The sequence below is a fragment of the Exophiala mesophila genome (genome assembly GCF_000836275.1).
Source record: "Exophiala mesophila strain CBS 40295 unplaced genomic scaffold supercont1.5, whole genome shotgun sequence".
Lineage (NCBI taxonomy): Eukaryota > Fungi > Ascomycota > Eurotiomycetes > Chaetothyriales > Herpotrichiellaceae > Exophiala > Exophiala mesophila.
In genome coordinates this window covers 153,758-171,854 of record NW_015622508.1, presented here as the reverse complement: position 1 = coordinate 171,854, position 18,097 = coordinate 153,758, and the positions used below count along the sequence as shown (strand labels likewise).

General features: G+C 50.6%; 5 protein-coding genes across 5 annotated transcripts; 2 read left to right on the top strand and 3 right to left on the bottom strand.

The window, feature by feature from the left end:
- Positions 1–545: 545 nt before the first annotated feature.
- PV10_06873 (uncharacterized protein) lies at positions 546–1,929 on the bottom strand. The gene has a single exon (XM_016371719.1). It carries the CDS (start codon positions 1,283–1,285, stop codon positions 635–637), a length of 651 nt encoding a protein of 216 aa, XP_016221051.1. The 5' UTR covers positions 1,286–1,929; the 3' UTR covers positions 546–634.
- A 2,236-nt stretch (positions 1,930–4,165) lies between these two features.
- Positions 4,166–5,571, top strand: PV10_06872 (uncharacterized protein). The gene has a single exon (XM_016371718.1). The coding sequence runs from the start codon at positions 4,413–4,415 to the stop codon at positions 5,397–5,399; it is 987 nt and encodes a 328-aa protein (XP_016221050.1). The 5' UTR covers positions 4,166–4,412; the 3' UTR covers positions 5,400–5,571.
- Positions 5,572–5,586: 15 nt separating this feature from the next.
- On the bottom strand, positions 5,587–7,338 carry PV10_06871 (uncharacterized protein). Its single transcript, XM_016371717.1, has one exon. The coding sequence runs from the start codon at positions 6,692–6,694 to the stop codon at positions 5,795–5,797; it is 900 nt and encodes a 299-aa protein (XP_016221049.1). The 5' UTR covers positions 6,695–7,338; the 3' UTR covers positions 5,587–5,794.
- A 522-nt stretch (positions 7,339–7,860) lies between these two features.
- PV10_06870 (3-deoxy-7-phosphoheptulonate synthase) lies at positions 7,861–9,438 on the top strand. The gene has a single exon (XM_016371716.1). The coding sequence runs from the start codon at positions 8,123–8,125 to the stop codon at positions 9,260–9,262; it is 1,140 nt and encodes a 379-aa protein (XP_016221048.1). The 5' UTR covers positions 7,861–8,122; the 3' UTR covers positions 9,263–9,438.
- Positions 9,439–9,583: 145 nt separating this feature from the next.
- PV10_06869 (uncharacterized protein) lies at positions 9,584–17,651 on the bottom strand. The gene is made up of 2 exons (XM_016371715.1): positions 17,405–17,651; positions 9,584–17,358 (listed from the first exon to the last, which is right to left on the bottom strand). Exons 1-2 carry the CDS (start codon positions 17,529–17,531, stop codon positions 9,986–9,988), a joined length of 7,500 nt encoding a protein of 2,499 aa, XP_016221047.1. The 5' UTR covers positions 17,532–17,651; the 3' UTR covers positions 9,584–9,985.
- Positions 17,652–18,097: the final 446 nt, after the last annotated feature.

Here is an 18,097-nt window from a genome sequence, read left to right as displayed (position 1 = left end):
TGAAAGGTTGATATACACGTGGCTGGAAGTTTCGGGCAAGAAAGGCAAGTGCAATCGGTGTTGTACTTTTTTTAATGGAAGTTAGCACCAAGTTCCTGCCTAGGGTCGGGTGTGTTAGGTACTTAGTACAAGATGAAACACGTTTCAGATTTGGCTCGAAGGTGGAAGGTGGAAGGTGGAAGGTGGAAGGTGGAAGGCGCAAGGGTCTTACGTTCTTGGCATCATTCAAGAAACCAAGCTTAAAAGGTCGCCCCATGTCAACTTTGTGTGCTACACAGATACTTTAGGTATATCTCCATTGCTATACCTGCGAATTTTAACTTGTGTCGTTCTCGTAGTATCATCTCATCTGACAGAAACCTACCAAAGAGACATGTCCCCCGCAAGCAATTCCCGAATGTGAGGTAACTTCGATTCCAAAATATATCTGGCGAAGTCTCGAATCGAAATACCCATGCACCGTCCATCGCTAAATGATTGTCAAATTTTCCACTCGCAAGCTGCCCATAAAGAAACCGGTACTTCTCTGTATCTTCATGTATGTATAATCTCACCCTCTTCGCTTGCCATAACTCAACAGGAATACCTCCCACGATGTTTCTTGAGCCTCGGCTGTCGTCCACCATCCATTTGCTCAAAATGATAGCGCATTGATCCGACTCTGTAACGAGGTACCCGAGCTCCAGGTACCTGTCTGGCCTTTGCTTCGCCTTGACTGGCATTCAGTGCAACCACATCCGTCATCAGCTGCGTCAGGGCCATCGCCTTCCTCCAGGGATTCCACCGACTCCATCCTCGCCAAGCGATTCTGTTTTGCTCGTTGAAGGTTTCTACCGATGTCAACAGTCGTCTCTTTTATCACACGTTGGCCCGATGACCATTTGAGTTGCTCTTGCGTTGGGGATTGAGTCTTTGTCTGCGAACGCGACCGTGAACGAGCATTAGAGGCACCAGAGACCGAAGCCGAAATTTGGCCTGTCGATGGTTGGGGGGCGCAATCTCGACTTGGTATCTGAGCTAAAGATGACGAGCTATTCTTCGGAGCCGTCAAGTCATCATCGCAAGACTTGTGGTCCAACTCCTGGGACAGTGGCTCGGGATTCAAGTACTCTTCGCCCAATTGTCCATATTCAAATTCTCCTGTGTCGTTCTTGTTTTTGGAAGGAAACAAGTACTCGTTGTCGAGTTCGCTAGCCCAATCATTTGACGAGCTGGACCAGAATGAGGGGTCAGACATGGACCATGACCAGTGATGCTCAGTGATGTAGCCGGTTGGCAGGTGCATTTTAAACTATTGTTTCACCTGGATGGGGGAAATTGTGCATAAAGTTGTCTTGGGAAAGCCACAGCTTTCTTGTGGGCGTAGCGTTTTGTGACTGTTGAGAGGAGAGTGGGCGATAGAGCTCTGCCCTAGGGTATCGAGGACTCCAGGTTCCCACTTCACTGGTACTCTGGTCAAGTCTCTTGTCTGTGGTTTCGTTGAAGGCTTGCGTTATGGCAAAGTTGAAGGATTTTTCCAGACAATATAATACTGTCATGGGATGCAATTCAGCTCCACAGGTGCCTGGACCTGGACCTGGACGTAAGAATGCCTCAGCAATGCTTTGCAAAGCACAACAGTAGGACAGCGAAAACACATCCAAGACTATGCTAAGCGACCTCAGCTCAGCCCTGGCCTTTGGGACGGGTGTCGTAGGTAAGCGGGCGAGCCTTCGAGAGAACGAGAGAACTAGAGATCTTTATCGCCACGGATGAAGCCTAACTGGGCAGCGTTGCTCCAGTCAGCCTAAAAACAAGCACAGGTAAGCACTGTGAATTGAGCTTATCCTGGCACTGTAAAAAGAGGGGTAGGCGAATTAATAGATGTCTGGACTTTGAAAATGGCTACGGAGAGGACTTTGCGGCAAGCAGTGGAGTCCCTGGTCAGATGAAAACGTGATGATGGAGGCTAGTCCAGTTGGCAAACGAAGATCTTAGGGTGGCACGCACAAGCGTAACACATGTATTCGATGCCATGCTTATGTGCGTCTTCCGAGGTTTGATGCCGCTGCTCGAGCGGCGGCACACTCAAACTGGAGCAACCAAAACCTCATGACCAGGGAGACGACTGGGCTGTCGAACACCCTGGCATACGTAACAGCGAGCGATGTGACTACGGAGCCACACAGCCAGATCGATCAGGGCCCTAGAGTACGCAATTGTGTTTGTCACATGCACAGAGATAAAGATCTGTAATGGCGCAGATGAACGGCCTAGATGGTGTGGTCGAAGGAGCTCCGAAGGTAGGGGCAGATCGTCGCACATCAAGGGAATTATGGCAAGAATCTCTCGTAATTGCTCAACCGAGCGGAAAGATTTTGGCATGGATGAGTGTACAGTCAGGTGTACAGTCATCGAATCAGTTGGTAGTGCATGCCGAAAAAAGGATAGCGGGTGCGAGATTTTGAATCTGTGACTGGACAAAGTTAGTTGGAACCTCATGCTTCTTGAGAACAGGGACCTTATAGGCAAGAACGTCACTCTGTCGCAGCTTCGTGCCTCTTCCGGAAGTGGGGTTAGGCAATTCCCCTCGGGAGCAGCGTCCTGAGGCGTCTTGAGGCGTCTTCGGTGGAAGCCATGTAGACAAGATTGGCAGGCTACCAACCGCGCATCGCTCACTTGCAGAGTCGTGGTCACGCAGGACAACATTTCATGCGTCATGCTTCAGGCATGAGGGTCTCCAGCTGAGTCGTTGACTTGTCGAATGACATACTATGATGCATGTTGTAATATGATTAGGAGAGTGCAAGTCCGTGGAAAAGAGGTTAAGAGGAGGAGGTCAACTTGTCACGGGAACAGGTCAAGGTGCAGGTGCAGGTGCAAGCGCGACACCATTTTGTGCTCCTGCACGAAGTATATGAGATAGACGAGGGAGCAAGTTTTATTACTGGAAAGGAAGGCGCAACTCACCTCGTCTATCTCATATACTTCGGCAGGAGCACGAGATCGATCCTTGATCATTTATCAATCATCATATGTTGCAAACAGCCTTAGCGGACTTGATCGAATATGTATGATATGCAATCTAGAAGCTAGTGAACTCAGTTTAGGATAACGCCTTGCCCCTTGACCTACCGCTCTCCATCTACTCACCAACTTGGAATCACAGCTTCAACTACACATCTCCGCATAGCTTCTACAAAAAGAACAGACCATAAAAATGCCTTGGCCAAATCTTGTTGATTATAGGTCTCTAGGAGTATATGATAGACTGAATGAACTTCGGTTACATGGCTTGGTGTCTTCCCATGACTGTACTTCGACACTGTTGATATAGTACCAAGTATGTCCTTCCTCACCTTGAAGATAGTGAGGTGTTTTCCTCGTGATATTATCAACAATGAAAGGAAACATCAATCCTGGGTGAGGAGTCGAAGTGTTGGAGCCTTGGCTGGGATATCTGTCGGACACAGAAGCATGTAAGGGCAATCGTATATGGATTAGCAAGTTGGATGCATGGTGAACCTCGATGCTTCAAAGGTCTTTGGTCAGTCGGAAACACCTCCTCCTTGAAATTGGCCAATCGACTATGCGAGTATTTGAGATTCAAAACCAGAAATTCACTTTTAGGATTGAGGTAGCAAGGCTGGAGTTGCGGGGTTAATAACTGTCCCAACATCATGTCTTCAATGGTAATGAGCGAAGCATGTCCGTAACGTGTCAAGAGCACGAGAAGGCCGCGGGAATCCTAACTAAATTGGAATGAGGGATTTGCGCATGAAATTCTCCCCCTTGACAATGTAGTCGGGGAGGTTCGCTTGGACAAGATTTTGGATGTATTCACAGAGAAAGCTGAAACACATGATATCACCAACCTTGAAGGCGACGAGGGTGGTGGTAGCTTGCCATTGGCAAAAGGTCAACCTTTTTGTGTTCTTTACCAGTGATAGAAAGTCGAGGGAGTCAGAGCCTGCCTCCATCCCCATCTTTCGAAGGGTCTCAACTCCAGGAGAGAGTGAGAGATGAATGATTGACTTTGATATGTTGATCTGCTGGTGGTGGTGGTGGTGGTGGTCTGATTGTCAGTCTTTGGTGGCTTCGGATAAACTTCCTCCGAGATCCCCGACAGAAGCTCCGTGGCCAACCAAAGTTTGTAAATTCTTCTGATGTCGACTTCGTCACCATAATTTGTCGACTGCTACCATTTACATTTTGTCCCCAACAGCGGGTCGCTCAATCGCTTGTCCAACACCATTAGGAGACACGAGAAGCATGGCCGTTGTTTAGGTTGCTCCGGCTATTTTCTCTGCGCTGTTGGAGTAAATCTCACTTGACAAGCTCCCTTAAGTCGCCGCGTCTTGACGGCATACCTAGAGCTTCACCAATCTGCTTACCACTTTCGACTCGCACAAGACATCTGCCATCTCTCTGCCATGTCTTCAAAACGTCCGGCTCACGATTTCACCCGCTTCACCTCTTCTCAACCCCATGCTACCACTCGTGTCCCCAGCCCGTCCTCCTCGAAAGCGTCCTCTCGATTCACAACCTCGGAATTGACCAAGGATCCACGCCCTGTGCCCAGCTTGTCAAGCGAGGGTGCACCCACAAATGAAACTCCCTTAGAGAAAGTCGCACGGCTACGAGCCGCCTCCCGTCTGGCCAAATCCCAAGCGTCTTCGTCCTGGCAGGATCGCTTTCTCGTCAGTGGTCGCCGATGGGCAGACAACATGCACCGGTTCGCCACCTATGGGTTGATCGCATTCACGGGGGTGTCTACCGTTGTTGCCATTTATGGCGTGTCGAGTCTGGTCGCGCACAACCGACGGCAAAAGAGAGCCTGGATCGAGCGCGAGATGGAACGGCTACAAAATGCACAGCAAGCCTTTCTCAGGGGGGAGGCCACTGCAGAGCAGTTACATTTGTTGCAGCAGGAGAGAGCGGGCGAAGAGATGGCTCTGCAGCACAAGAGAGAAAGAGAGAGAAAGTCTAGCGAGAGTTATTGGTCCAAGGTCAAGGCTCTGGTTGGAAGCCAGACCTCTCAAGGCGAGATGGGATCTGAGACGGAAGAAGAGAAGACATTGCGGGAGAAGAGATCAGTACTACAAGCGGCCATTGACAAGGCCGGGGGTATCAGTGGTGGGTATGTCGAGGGCGAGGTCGGAGTGACCGAGACTGTCGCCGTGACAGCCAGCCCCTCTGGGATCAAAGGCGTGGGTCTTGACTCAAAGGGTCGTCCTGTGCCTGAGGGCAGGGTCGAGTATGTGACAAGGAAGAAGGAGCCTGAGCAGACAAGCTCCAAAGCATCCGTCGAGCCGGTCGTCCAACTCGGCCCCCTCGATACGTGGGCGGGAAATGCTGCTAACGCGGCGTCAAGCGGAGGGAAAAGTTGGTGGGGTTGGCTCACAGGCGGCAAGTCATGAAGCGGTCGAGGTGCGGCTTGCTGCTGCTGCTGCTGCTGCTGCGGCTGCTGCGGCTGCTGCTGTTGTTGTGAATAGGATCTCCCCAGGCAATTCCATTGCGACTTTGTAAAATCATCACCAGTGTACAAAGCTAAAGCATAGAGCCAAAATTTCTTACGATGTAAATACTGCATTGCATATACGCTGCGTCATGTGCATCATATCAATACCAATTCTAACTCATCTCGAGAGCCATTTTCCTGTCATGCCTCTCATCCGGTTCATGCCGAATCCCAAATGCCATACCGTCATCCAAAAAAAAACAATGTCTCGCTATCGTACTCTCATATCTCGTCATGGTTTGTGTAAACACGTCTCAACCAAATGGTGGGTGCCCTGTGCCCAGGTACATCTTCCTACGATCGTAGGATGTGACTGTAATGGCCAGGAACCCTCTGGATACACTTGTCGCATCCATTAAGAAATCCCATGTGGAGCCGTGCAGGCCGCGAGCGGCTAGGGCTGGAGTTTGAGTCAGCCTTAGCTTGACCAGGTCCTGCAAAATGATCATAGCAATCATCCACACGTAGTCCGCTCATCGAATCATTGGTAGAGTCCACCATCATCATGCCCTCCATTTCTTGATCCTCCACTGGACTGGGGAGGCCATCTCTTGTGATCCATGATTCCTGCTCAAACATGGGACTGAGATTGGTCCGAAGAGGGGGAAATTGGTGGCGAGGGACAGATGGTAGATCCGAGAGCCGATTGTCGAAATGGCTGTTGATCGGAGTTGGCACTCGGTCCCTGCCAATAGAGTCGATTGCGCTTAAGAGAGAGGGGTCGCGATGTGGGGGAATAATGTCGTTTGACCGGGCACGCCGGATTCTCGGCATAAAAAGCGACGACGAGGACGACGATGGCGTGCAAAGATCCATGTCCGTATCCGTCATGACTTCTGGCTGTCCCTTTAGTGATGAAATGCTGCTGTTCTTGCTAGGTTGAGGATCGGAGGGATGGGTTGTTGGTGCTTTGACGGGCCAGGAAGAGGCATCTTCGGGTCCATCGAGAGACTCATCTTCAGATGTATCGACGGGAGTGGGGGGCTGTTGATAGATGCAAGTCAAGGGTGAAGAATAGGTCGTTGCCGGCACGTGAATTTGAGGTCTGGCGGGGGACAACCGAATAGGTAGTACATGGGTTGATCGTCGCTTAACATCTCGGCCAAACAATGAATCATTGTGTTCATCGATATGTCTCTTCCGCTTAATGGAATGTTGTTGAAATTGGTGAAAACTAGTGTAAATGTCGGCCATGTTTGGACGACGGATGGGTTGCGGACCTGGGAAATGAGCAGAGATTGAGGGTGTTTAAAGTGATTGATTTATCAATCCAGAGCGTGAGAGAATAATGTCCTTGCAAGCATGGTCCGGATAAAGCAGAAAGACTGACAAGGAATGTCGATCAAACCGTGGCAGTGTCGCGGGTTTACCAACAAGGCCGCTGATGAAACACCATCAATTTTGGGCAGGACCAACCACGGCGCGTGGTTTGCACAGGCGAATAAGAAATGATGACGCGAATTCGGAATGGCCGCGAGCCGAAAGAATCTGGGCCTCTGGCGTCTTGCACGGGGTAACAAGGCGCAGTAGAATTGTCAACCAACGTGGTTGTAGACGAGAAGAGGGTGAGTTGACAAAGAGCGACGATTGTGTTTTGTGCTGTTGTGGAAATGTGATTTCCTAAGGAAAGTGGTGGATCGAGGGGACTTTGTGCCGATCGTAGATGCTTTGGGGGGCCGAGCGGCCGATGGGTTTTCCCTACAACCACAACCAACACATACTCCGTACACATCGGCGGCATCAGTGGCATCGGCGGCGTCTCCAAAAAGCAGATCGTGGCGCCTACGGGACTGTGCTCTGACAAGAACCGAGGGCACATCATCGCGCATATAAGCGAGAGATGTTGACCGGTCAAAAGAGTGATAACACAAGGGGTGCTGGGGCGGCATACGGGGGACTGGCAGTCAAGGTAACCCTATAACAGCCGCCACTGAAGCCTAGGAGCCGCTGATTCGCCCTCCCTGCCCCTGACTCGACGACAAAAGAGGCTTCCCTCGGGCCCCTTGAGCCCCTCGGGCTACGGTTGGTTGTCTCAAGGGGTAAGCTGCGCCTCTAAGCAAAGTCCCAAGAACAATGACGTTTTCCAACACCGACTCCCAAGAAATAAGAAAGTCTCCACTCAACACGTAACGCTCACGTGAAAAGACTTGGCGATATGTCGTCGGATAATATATTTTCCCGAGACTCCCCCACTTTACCCTCTCACCGCCTTATCGCTTAACTTGCCTCTAACTTTTTTTCTGCCCATCCACATTCTCCAATCCTCTGCCCCTCAATGGTCAATCGCGCTTTCCTGCATCAATGGCCATGTGCCCATGTTTTTTTCTTGTCACCGCCCGTACCTGAACGGACCACCTGCACCTGCACCAGGAAGAGCTTGACTATTTTCAGTCAAAAAGTCTACCGCTCACCCGCTCCAACCTCAATTTCGACTCATAAATCCACTAAAAAAGTGCTGTACATATTCCCTTCTGTTGGAACCAGATAAACACTCTGAATCACATTCTCCTCAGACAAATTTATTGTGCAACGTTCCTATTCAGACCCTGTGACTCAGATCCGGTCTCCATTCAACCCCTCCATTTCCTTTTCACGCCTTCTTCCAGTGCCTCTTCAATCAATATGCCCTCCCTCTCGGGCTCCCAGACCCCCGTTGAAATGAGCGAAGATGTCCGCGTTCTCGGCTATGACCCTCTCATCCAACCTGCTCTCCTGCAGGCCGACGTTCCAGCCTCTCAGACATCCATTGAAACAGTGTCTCGTGGGCGTCGCGAATGCAAAAACATCATTCACCAGCGAGACGATCGCCTGCTGGTGATGGTCGGCCCTTGCTCCATCCACGATCCTGCCACAGCCTTGGAATATGCCGAGAGATTAAAGGCTCTCGCTTCCAAACTTTCCTCCGATCTCTGCATCATCATGCGGGCATACCTGGAAAAACCTCGCACCACCGTTGGCTGGAAAGGTTTGATCAATGACCCTGACATTGACGAATCCTACAAGATCAACAAAGGCCTCCGAGTCTCTCGACAGCTCTACGCTGATCTGACAAACATGGGCGTCCCCATTGCCAGCGAAATGCTCGACACCGTTTCCCCACAATTCCTCGCAGACCTCATCTCCCTCGGCGCCATTGGTGCTCGAACTACCGAATCCCAGCTCCATCGAGAACTTGCCTCCGGGCTCTCCTTCCCAGTGGGCTTCAAAAACGGCACCGATGGTTCTCTGTCCGTGGCCATTGATGCTGTCGGTGCTGCGGCCGCTAAACATCATTTCATGGGGGTCACCAAGCAAGGCCTAGCTGCCATCACTAAGACATCTGGCAACGAAGATGGCTTCGTCATTCTAAGAGGAGGATCCAAGGGTACAAACTTCGACCCAGAAAGTGTCAAGGCTGCCCGTGCCGCTCTCAAGGCCAAATCCCAGCGTGAGGTCATGATGATTGACTGCTCACATGGAAACTCCAAAAAGGACCACCGAAACCAACCAGGCGTCGCCCAGGTGATTGGTGACCAGTTAAGGCAAGGAGAAGATGCAATTGTCGCAGTCATGATCGAGTCCAATATCCATGAAGGAAACCAAAAAACCCCCACCGAGGGTGGCCTCGCCAGCCTCCGCAAGGGAGTCAGCATCACCGATGCTTGCATCAACTGGGAAACCACGGTCGAAGTGCTGGAACAGTTGGCCGACGCCGTCAGAGTCCGCAGACAAGTCAGAGCCAAAGCACTCAATGGTGCAAATGGTGTAAATGGTCACCATTGAGCCTCTGCATCTCATCACCAATCTTTGCAAAGTCCCACCCGTATTGCATCTTTGTGTAGGCGCCAAAAGCATGCTACCCCATAATATTTGTTCTAGGTTGCTCATTCCTGGTTTGCTTTCCTACAAAAGACATAGGTCTGGAAAAAATAAATCGCTCGGCTCATCAGAAAACGTCTGCCTCTTGCCTCATTACGTCGTAATCAACGTGATCATTCATTTGTTCTTTCGTCGTTCTCTGTAGAACTGATCAATGTTTGCAATACCGCGTCACTGCATCGACATAGGTGCAAGGATTCGATCATCACCAAATTTCAAAGTACGCGGGTTGAAGGAAATCGTCATTGACTGTGTCTTGTCTATCCGTTCCCTCCACTTGACTTCCTTGGACCGTTCATCTCTCCACTAAAAAGGGCATCAACGGCACCAACGATCCTTCCAAGATTTCAGGGTCGTCAAATCCCAACATAACGCGCAACCTGCAACATGCAATACGCAATACGTACCGCAGAAGCCAGAAGTGGATGGTAAATGTGTCATGCGCCATCCACATCGTACAACCCTCCATGAACGACTCATGCCATGCGAATTGCCCTAGATAGAGACCTGCTCTGGAGCAAACCTAACCTTTCCATTCCTCTCCCCCCCCTCGTTTTTGTTGCTCCCAAAAGATCCAACGCTCAAGAGATACGAAAGAACTCACGTTGTCGCGTCGGCATCACCCGCTCACCAGAACGAGCACCATCCGATATAATGCTGGCAGAGGTTCTCCACGTTGGTGGCCTGGAGAATCAATCGATCCACCTGCTCCGGAACGCCCAGCCCGCCAATTCCTGCCATGACTGTCTCCGGCGCAACTCCTGTAACCACGTCCTTCGACAACGGGTTGGCCTTTCGCTCATGGTCCACCACAATGCCGTTTCCTTCGGCATGGTTGATGCCGTTGATGATGCCTCCCAAACCTTCCAGGCCCAGATCTGAGAGATCCGCGCGGAAGTTTTTCGCTTGCGTTCCCGCAACTGTACCCGGGCTGGACGGTTTGAAGTCACGCCCAGTCAACTTTTCTTTGATTCGAGCGAGCACCTGCAGAGCGCGTGCATTTTGTACTTCTTTTGCCTCGGCAGTAGTATTGCTTGGGTCATTGTTCTTGGAAGGGTCAAGAATACTGCTTCCCACGCCTCCCATCATCGCTGGATCCAGAATACTACTTCGTCGGTGTCTCCGCCCAGGGGGGGCCCCAACGTGCCCGATTGCTGCTCCTGCTATTGTTGAAGCAGGGTTGTTGACTTCCATGGGGCTTCGGTCGTATTCATCTCCCTGAGCTCCGGGAGCATCGATAATGCTTTGGCGACGTTCAGACCGGAAATGAGGGCGAGGTGGCGATTCGCGTGTGTTGAGACGCCAATTCAGAAGCGGATCGTGGATGAAAGCTTCCAGCACAGCAAGCAGAGACTCCTTGTTCTCGCGGATCACGCGCATGACATTCTCACACGTGATGCGGAATGAGCCTTCAATGTTGCTGACTTCCATTGCGAAGGTCAGCATTCGAGTTAACCGGAAAGGCACTCGTTCAGGGTATTTCTCGCGATGCATGGCGACTTCGAAGCAGTCGCCGAAATCGATGTGAATGATTTTGCCGGTGATGCGATCCAGCATCAGGTTAGAAGGATGTCGATCGCCTAGCCCAAGAATGTATCCCACCATACTCATGACTGCCAAAGAACGAGTGTAGTTGGTTCGACGATCAAGCCAGGCTTCAGAGCTCTTGGATTTCAGCCAAAGCACACGATACAGGTCCTTGCCTGTGGTATTGTCCATGGCATATCCAAATACTTCAACCTTTTGCATTAAGGTGAGGTTGTCGTAGTCAGGCGCCATCTGAAGCATGATTCTGTGTTCGATGTTGAGCAAGATCCGTCTCGACTCCCGATACTCTTTGACCAAGTTGTGTAGCGTATCTGAGTTGGGCACCCATCCAAGGAGACCAGAGTTCTGCGAGAGCGGAATTGCAGGGAATCGCTGAATATTAAGATGTCGCTTGAATGACTCTGTATCATTCGTCAGTAGGGTATTTACCAAGCCAAACAGTTGCATGACTCTTTCGTCTTGTCGGATGTCTTCATGGCCTTTGAGAACAAAATCGTAGGATACTCCATCTGATCCCTTCAATGTCATCTTTCGTGGCCTCTGTTTTGAGGGGATCACAGTTAGAACATGATTGAAGCTGATGATCTTGATGATAGGTTTGCCAGATACGTATGTGCCGGGAACCGCCAGGTCCAGGTCATGGGCGTCTTTGAGGCGGGGTGAAACATATTTGAGGTCAAGACTCATTAACTGGGGCAACTGGCGCGCGATCTTGCGGAACACTGCATAGTACAGATCCCATGCCTGGTTAAGGTCACCAATTTCTCTGGTTCGACGGAAGGTATTGCAAAAGGCTCTAGCTTCAGCAAGATCATGGCCAAATGCTTGGGCGAAGGAGACTTCTCGAAGTGTTTCGGCGCCTCGATCAAGTAATTCATGCAAAGGCGAAAGTGTCGCAAGCATGCCCTCAACATCGTGGTCACCAAAGTAGAGTCGACTTGCTTCCTCGAGTCCCTCGTGCCAAAGCTCGTGCCAAAGAACGGCAACTCGAATGAGTTCGTGGCTAACGAGATCTGCTTGTTCGACCAGAATAGGACTGTGCACTCTCATACTGTCCATGATTTGTGTAGCAGAGTTAGCCCGGCGGGCGACCGCAGACTTCATTGCCACGGTGAGTGGATATACTAGTGCTTGAGGATGCGCCTTGCCAACCTCTGCAAGCAGTCTGTGAACCGCTGCTCTGACTCTAGCATTCGGCTGGTTGATTCGTGCGATCAGCTGTGGGATGACTTCCAACCATGTATCGATGCTCACAGATGCGAAGCCTTCGATTATCACTTGATTCACTTCGCTGTGGCCGCCATGAGCGAACCACAAAGTTAACAAGCGAAGGGTATCTTGCAACGAGCTTGTTCTCGAGAGAGCAATCGATTTGAAAAATCCCCCAATCGCGGGGACCACATGGCTTTGAATGACGTGTTCCGGCAGTTGTCGAACTTTGTCCTGGTCTTGATGAGATGCCATGGATGTGACGACCTCAAAGTTTGCGAGTGCATAAGCATGCCAGGCTTTGTACCAAGACTCATTGTACTGTGTTGCCGCCTGGTATGAACTGAGGATATCTCGGACGACATCCTGAGCTCGTGGGCTAGCCCAATCCCCTCTGAGAAGGAAAGACTGCCATTCGCCTTGTCTCAGATAGCATTTTGCCAACAACTTCGCACGTTTGTCCATGTCCGAATGACGCTGCCTTTGAATCACGGCATCATGACCGTTCATATCAAGCCCGTTGACGTTGTTGACTCTGTCATTATGCACATTGGCCGCCAAAGAAGCATTGATTGTTTGAAACTCATCTGCAAGCCGCATTGAGAATTCTCTCAAATATGACAAGGCCTGATGTTGATTTCCGGTTGCCCAGTTGAATTTGAGTCGAGCGTAAGCCACGGGAGCAGGCGGATCATTTCCCCCAGCTGAGATGTCTCCAATTCCACCCAGAGAGGCAAGGGATCTCTCAGCCAGACCGATGCGATCTGACTTTCGACACAAATTCGCAAATTTGATCCAGATGTCAGGGTTGTCAGTGGGGGTCAGTACAAGGGCTCGGACTTTGAGCATCCGCTGCCAGACTTCGACATTGGACTGGCACCCCAGGAGTCGTTTGTTCCACAACTGTTTCAATGACTCTTGTTTGTCCGGGTGTCCGTCGCTCTGCTTATAGGTGATGATCTCCTCAAGTTCAGCGAGCATTTGAGTTCGAACAACCACACCGTAAGCACGATTATATGATTCGCCAATGGTCGTGGTGATTTCAGAGTTGACTCCTTCTCTTGCTCGAACAATAAAACTTGCTGCCTCTGAAAAGTTGTTGCGCTGGATTGCGAGAATTGCTCCAAAGAATGCCCTGTCTGGTGAGCTGTCCTTCATTACACTGATGTAGTTGTCCATCAGATCCCATTCTCCTCGGCCCCAGGCAGCGGCGGCGGCGAGAGCAGACATATTTTTGCGGTTCTCGGTGCTCGCACTGTTCCAGTGTTCTTGCGCGATCTCTGAAAGCATCTTCCACTCTCCGAGGGCATGTAAGCATCGCATCTTTCCCGTGACAATGTCGAAGTTATCGGGCTCGATCTTCTCACGCTTCTGGTATGCTGCCAAGGCTTCTTCCCATCTCTGCAATTTCTCAAACCATGCCTCCTTAAGCTCGACCTCACCGTAGACTTGAGCTCGTCTCAGAATACCAATAGCCGCGTCTGATTGCTGAAGTTGGTTGTTGATACTGATCAAAGCCTCAACACTGTGGCTGTTCTGGTCTTGCTCGAACTCGAGTTCTTTGTAATGCAACGCTTTGGCAAAGGCGTGACATTTGGCCGCAAACTTCCCCAGGGTACGGATGTCAATGGGCAATGATTTGTCATCGTGTTCCATGAACTCAGCCAAATTCAACAATGTCTGCAGAATGTCTGGCGGAATAGCTTGTGAGGTCAGTGCTTTCTCTATAGATCGGATGAGCTCTTCCTGATACTGGTCGTAAAGCTCGGTCCAACATGACACGAATGCGGAATTAAAGAGATCTTTGGCAAGCGGCTGATAGACGCCAGCCAGGCTGGCACAGGCTCTTAGAGCGTGAGAAGGAGACTCTTTGAGAAGCTCGACGCTGAATCGCCGCATCCACTCCTGCCAATCTTCTTTCGTTGACTTTTGTGATGTGTCCCAGGCACTCTTCAAATGTTGCTGGTTGACTGGCAGTCTTTGTGATGTGATGTTGGTAAAGGTATTATCTTGCTCCGAAAGGCCATACTGCTCTTCGGGATAGAAATCCACAGGCAGCGCTTTACCGGTCTTGAAGTTCTCAACGAGCTTCTGGAATCTTTCGGAATTTATCTGACCAGCCTTTGTTGCCCTGTCAACCAAAGGGAGATAGTGAACAAAGTCCTGGCCCAGATGATAGATCAGGGCACATACGCAGTCGAGCGCAGCTGTCTTCAGGGACCTCTCTGATGAGTTTGTTGCGACCTTTTCTGGGGCGGATAAAAGCTTGGCCAATGGATGGACCATGAGTGACGCAAAGTCGGTGACGTTGACAGTCCTTGAGAGTTTGCCCAAAGTATCGATTGCAGCTTTCCGCGCATTCATTGGAGCAGCTGGGTTCTCGAGGATGCCGACAATAGCAGGTACAATCATATGCATGTACTCTTCTCCACTGGCACCAAAGACCAAGAATGTATGCAGGATTCGGATGGAAGACTCTCTTCTAAGGTCTGCATCGTTTTCAATCACGGCAAGCATCAATGGAAGAAGGCCGGCCAGATATCGTCGAAATTCTCCCTCCAAAGACTTTGATATAGCCTCAATCAAGGAAAGAATAGTGGACTGAACCTGTCTCGAGACATTCCAGAAGTCACGAATAACAGCGATAACCTCGGGCAGATATGCTCTTATATGCTGTCGAACAATATTCACGAGGACAGAGAGTTGATTAAAGTAGGACTCAAGGCGGCTTGGATGTGAGCTCCGGATAACACTGAGAAAACCAGGAATGATCTGTCCAAGGAATGGTACACACTTCATCCCGATGGTTTTGAAAATCGTGACGACGGCGTCAATCACTGCACTGTGATACTGGACCAATGTATGGTCTGCCAAGATGGTTTGCATGAGAGTGTTGATGACGACAGTTGGATAGTATTCTTCGTTGGAAGGCGTGAGGCCTTGCATGATCAAAGCGACATCAGACACAGGTGTGGTCTCTGCTTTGCTTTGCTTCTCCGAGACAGATTCGCTGAGTTGCTGGTACTTGTAGGGATCGAGAGCACCAAGAACGCCTACGAGCTTGATGGCATCGGTTCTCAATTCTTCATGGGCTTCGGTTTTGATGAGGTTGATCAAAATTCCTAATAGTTCAGGAAAGTCGACGTAAGGGTCGATGACATACTGCGAATTGACGGCGAGAGCACTGAGGGTCTTCATAGCAGCTTCGCGTTTCTCATGAGACGCCAAATCCTGTAGGGCATCGATGATGATGGGCATTAGCTGCGGAATATGATGCTGCATTTCTTCGCCGCCCACTGATGTCAGATCGCCCAAAGCTTTGATGGTGGTGGACGCAACACCAGGATTTGGGTCAGTGGCTTTGGGGAGTAGAGCAGACACCATGGCTTCGACATAGGTTTTGACCAACGACGTGGCATTCGCAACAAAGAGGCTGATCAGTCGGGCACTTTCCTCCTTTTGTTTGGCGGTGTTGGAATATCCAAGGCCTGTTAATAGGTTCACTAGCAACTTCCTCAAGGGGGGGAAGACATATGCTGGGTTGACGGTCGTCAGTCTTCCTATTATCTCGATAGCGGCTTCCCGAACGCCGAATACTTCATCGTTGACAGCCAGAAACAGGCAGCGAATGTTTTCTGGACGGGCAAGGTGTTTGTCAAATTTCTTGTCCAAGGCTCGCAGTACTGTCATCCGAATATCTGCGTCTGGGTCGCCGACGGCTACCGTCAAGAGTTTGTCCACTACTTCGCCAACTACTTGAATCGCATTGTTGCTGGTCTGATGAAGAATGGGATCTTGCATGAACAGCTGGCATGAAGTGAGAGAGGCTGCTCGCCGAATGTCAGGGTTGTCATTGGTGGCATATCTGACTGTGACATCCCGGACAAATTCGTTCAAGATGTGGCCAGAGAAGTCAAACTTGCCCAAGGTTGAGAGAGCCAAGGTTATCTCAGAGTCTTTATATTCTGCCGGCAAGCCGCCATAGTCCTTGGCAAAGGACGGAAGAGGGGGGATCCTGTTGGGAGGACAACCGAGGGGTCGATAGGGTGAGCGGACGAGGATTAGACTCAGTAGGTCCAGCAATTTGTCCTGGATAGTCGATCGGATGGGAGGAATATTATGCGCCATGTCTTCTAGGGCGAGCTCCATAGGCTCAGTCAACCCGCAGGCGAATATAGGGTCGAGGAGAGCTTCCATGTATTTGCTTAGAGTCTGACCAACCGCACCGGCAAGCATACTTATGCACCGGAACATGGGACCTTCATCGACAGCCGATCGATTCTTGGTTTTGGCGCTCAGAGACTCGCGAATGTAGAGGATGATGCCGTCCAAATACTGAGCAATAGCACTCCCCACGGCCTTTGCAATCTGACCAATGGCGATGAAAGCCTGGTTACGTTCTTTCTCCCGCTTGAGCTGGGCTTGAAGGTAAATCATGAATTTGTGGAGGTAATTGGTGATGAATTCGAGCGGGGCATACTCTGCGAGGACAGGTATGATCTGGACAACCTGGGTTCGGATTCTTGGGTCGCGGTGGTCCTTGAGTCGGAGGACAATCTCGCAGGTGTTGCGGTAGAAGTCGTGCATGAACATATTGCCCTGCTGAAGCAGCTCAATCAAGATGAGGAGTGATCCTAGAATCTCGTCGACGGTTGTGTTCTGGCGAAATCCTTCGAGAGCTTTGGAATATATCTTTGCAAACCAATGTGCCTGGAATTGCGAATCTCTTGCTACCATGACACCGAAACAAGCGCTGACAGCCTGGGCAGCGATTCTGCGAATGAGGTCCTTGGGGTCTCGGAGAGCGTTCCATATCAACTCAAAAATCTGAGGGATGAAGCCGTAGACCAAGGTTGGGGAGTTCTTCGCCATTTCTCGTATCAAAAGTACTGCGGCCAATTTGCGACTCTCTTGCTTATTTTCGGGCTGGAGCCATTCGAAGGCCGAAGTCATCTCCGCCTCGACAAGTTCTGCGGTATAGGCACCGCCGGGCCGGGCAAGATGGCCCAGGGCGCGACTGGCGGCATCCAAGACGAGGAATTCATTGCTTTTCAGAGCTGCTCGGAGGTAGTTTGAATATTTGGAGGCTTTTTGGGCAGCGTCGACGGCCTCGCAGTCGATGAGACGGTCAAGGGCTAGGATGCCCCCAATCTTTTCGTTGGCATCGGGGGCTTGGACGATGAGGTTACTGATTCGATTGGTGACGCGGTCGTAGAAGGCGCTGAAGCGTTCGGGAGCCCATTCTGGAAGAGGTTAACAAGATCGACATAGACAAGAGACTAAACGTACCTCGAGAGAGCAGGGTAATGAGGTTTCGCAGCTCGGTGGCCGCCTTGTTCTTGGTTTCATCACTTTTGCTGCGGAGTTCGACGAAGATGCGCTCACTTGGGTCGGGAGCCAGACCTTGCAACGACATGTTGCAGGACCATGGTCCTTTCGGAGGATATCAATAGATGAATTGTCTATGCAGGATGGAAAGAAAGCTGAAAAGACCAGACTGCGAGGTTGGGTCGTTGGAGAGCCAGCCAGATGGAAGTGGAGTTGGAGTTGATGTGGAGTTGAGAGATTGAAGCTAAGAGGGAAGAGGACAGAGAAGGCACGGAGAAGTGGGAGGTTACTGTGCAAGGCGGGTACCTAAAAGGTTGTCTAAGGGTAGGGAACACGAGCTAAGCAGAACAGTGACCTTGTGTACCTAGGTAGGTTGTTGGGGCGCCTCGGGCCCTCGATCTTACTTGGGACAATAGGTACTTACTACTAGGTTAGGTACCTAAGGTAGCATTTAGGTAATCAGTTCTACCCAACTACCTGACCCTTACTCATGCCTACCTAGGTAGGTACTTACTTATAACCAAATCGACCATTTCTCAGTAACGTTACACGTTCTTTCCTTTCAGTCGGGCTTCTAAATTAAGTGTGTGCAGGCGCTTTACCTACCCAATGTGGGCTCTCGTCCCTAACAGAAGCCCGAGGGCCCGAGGGGCC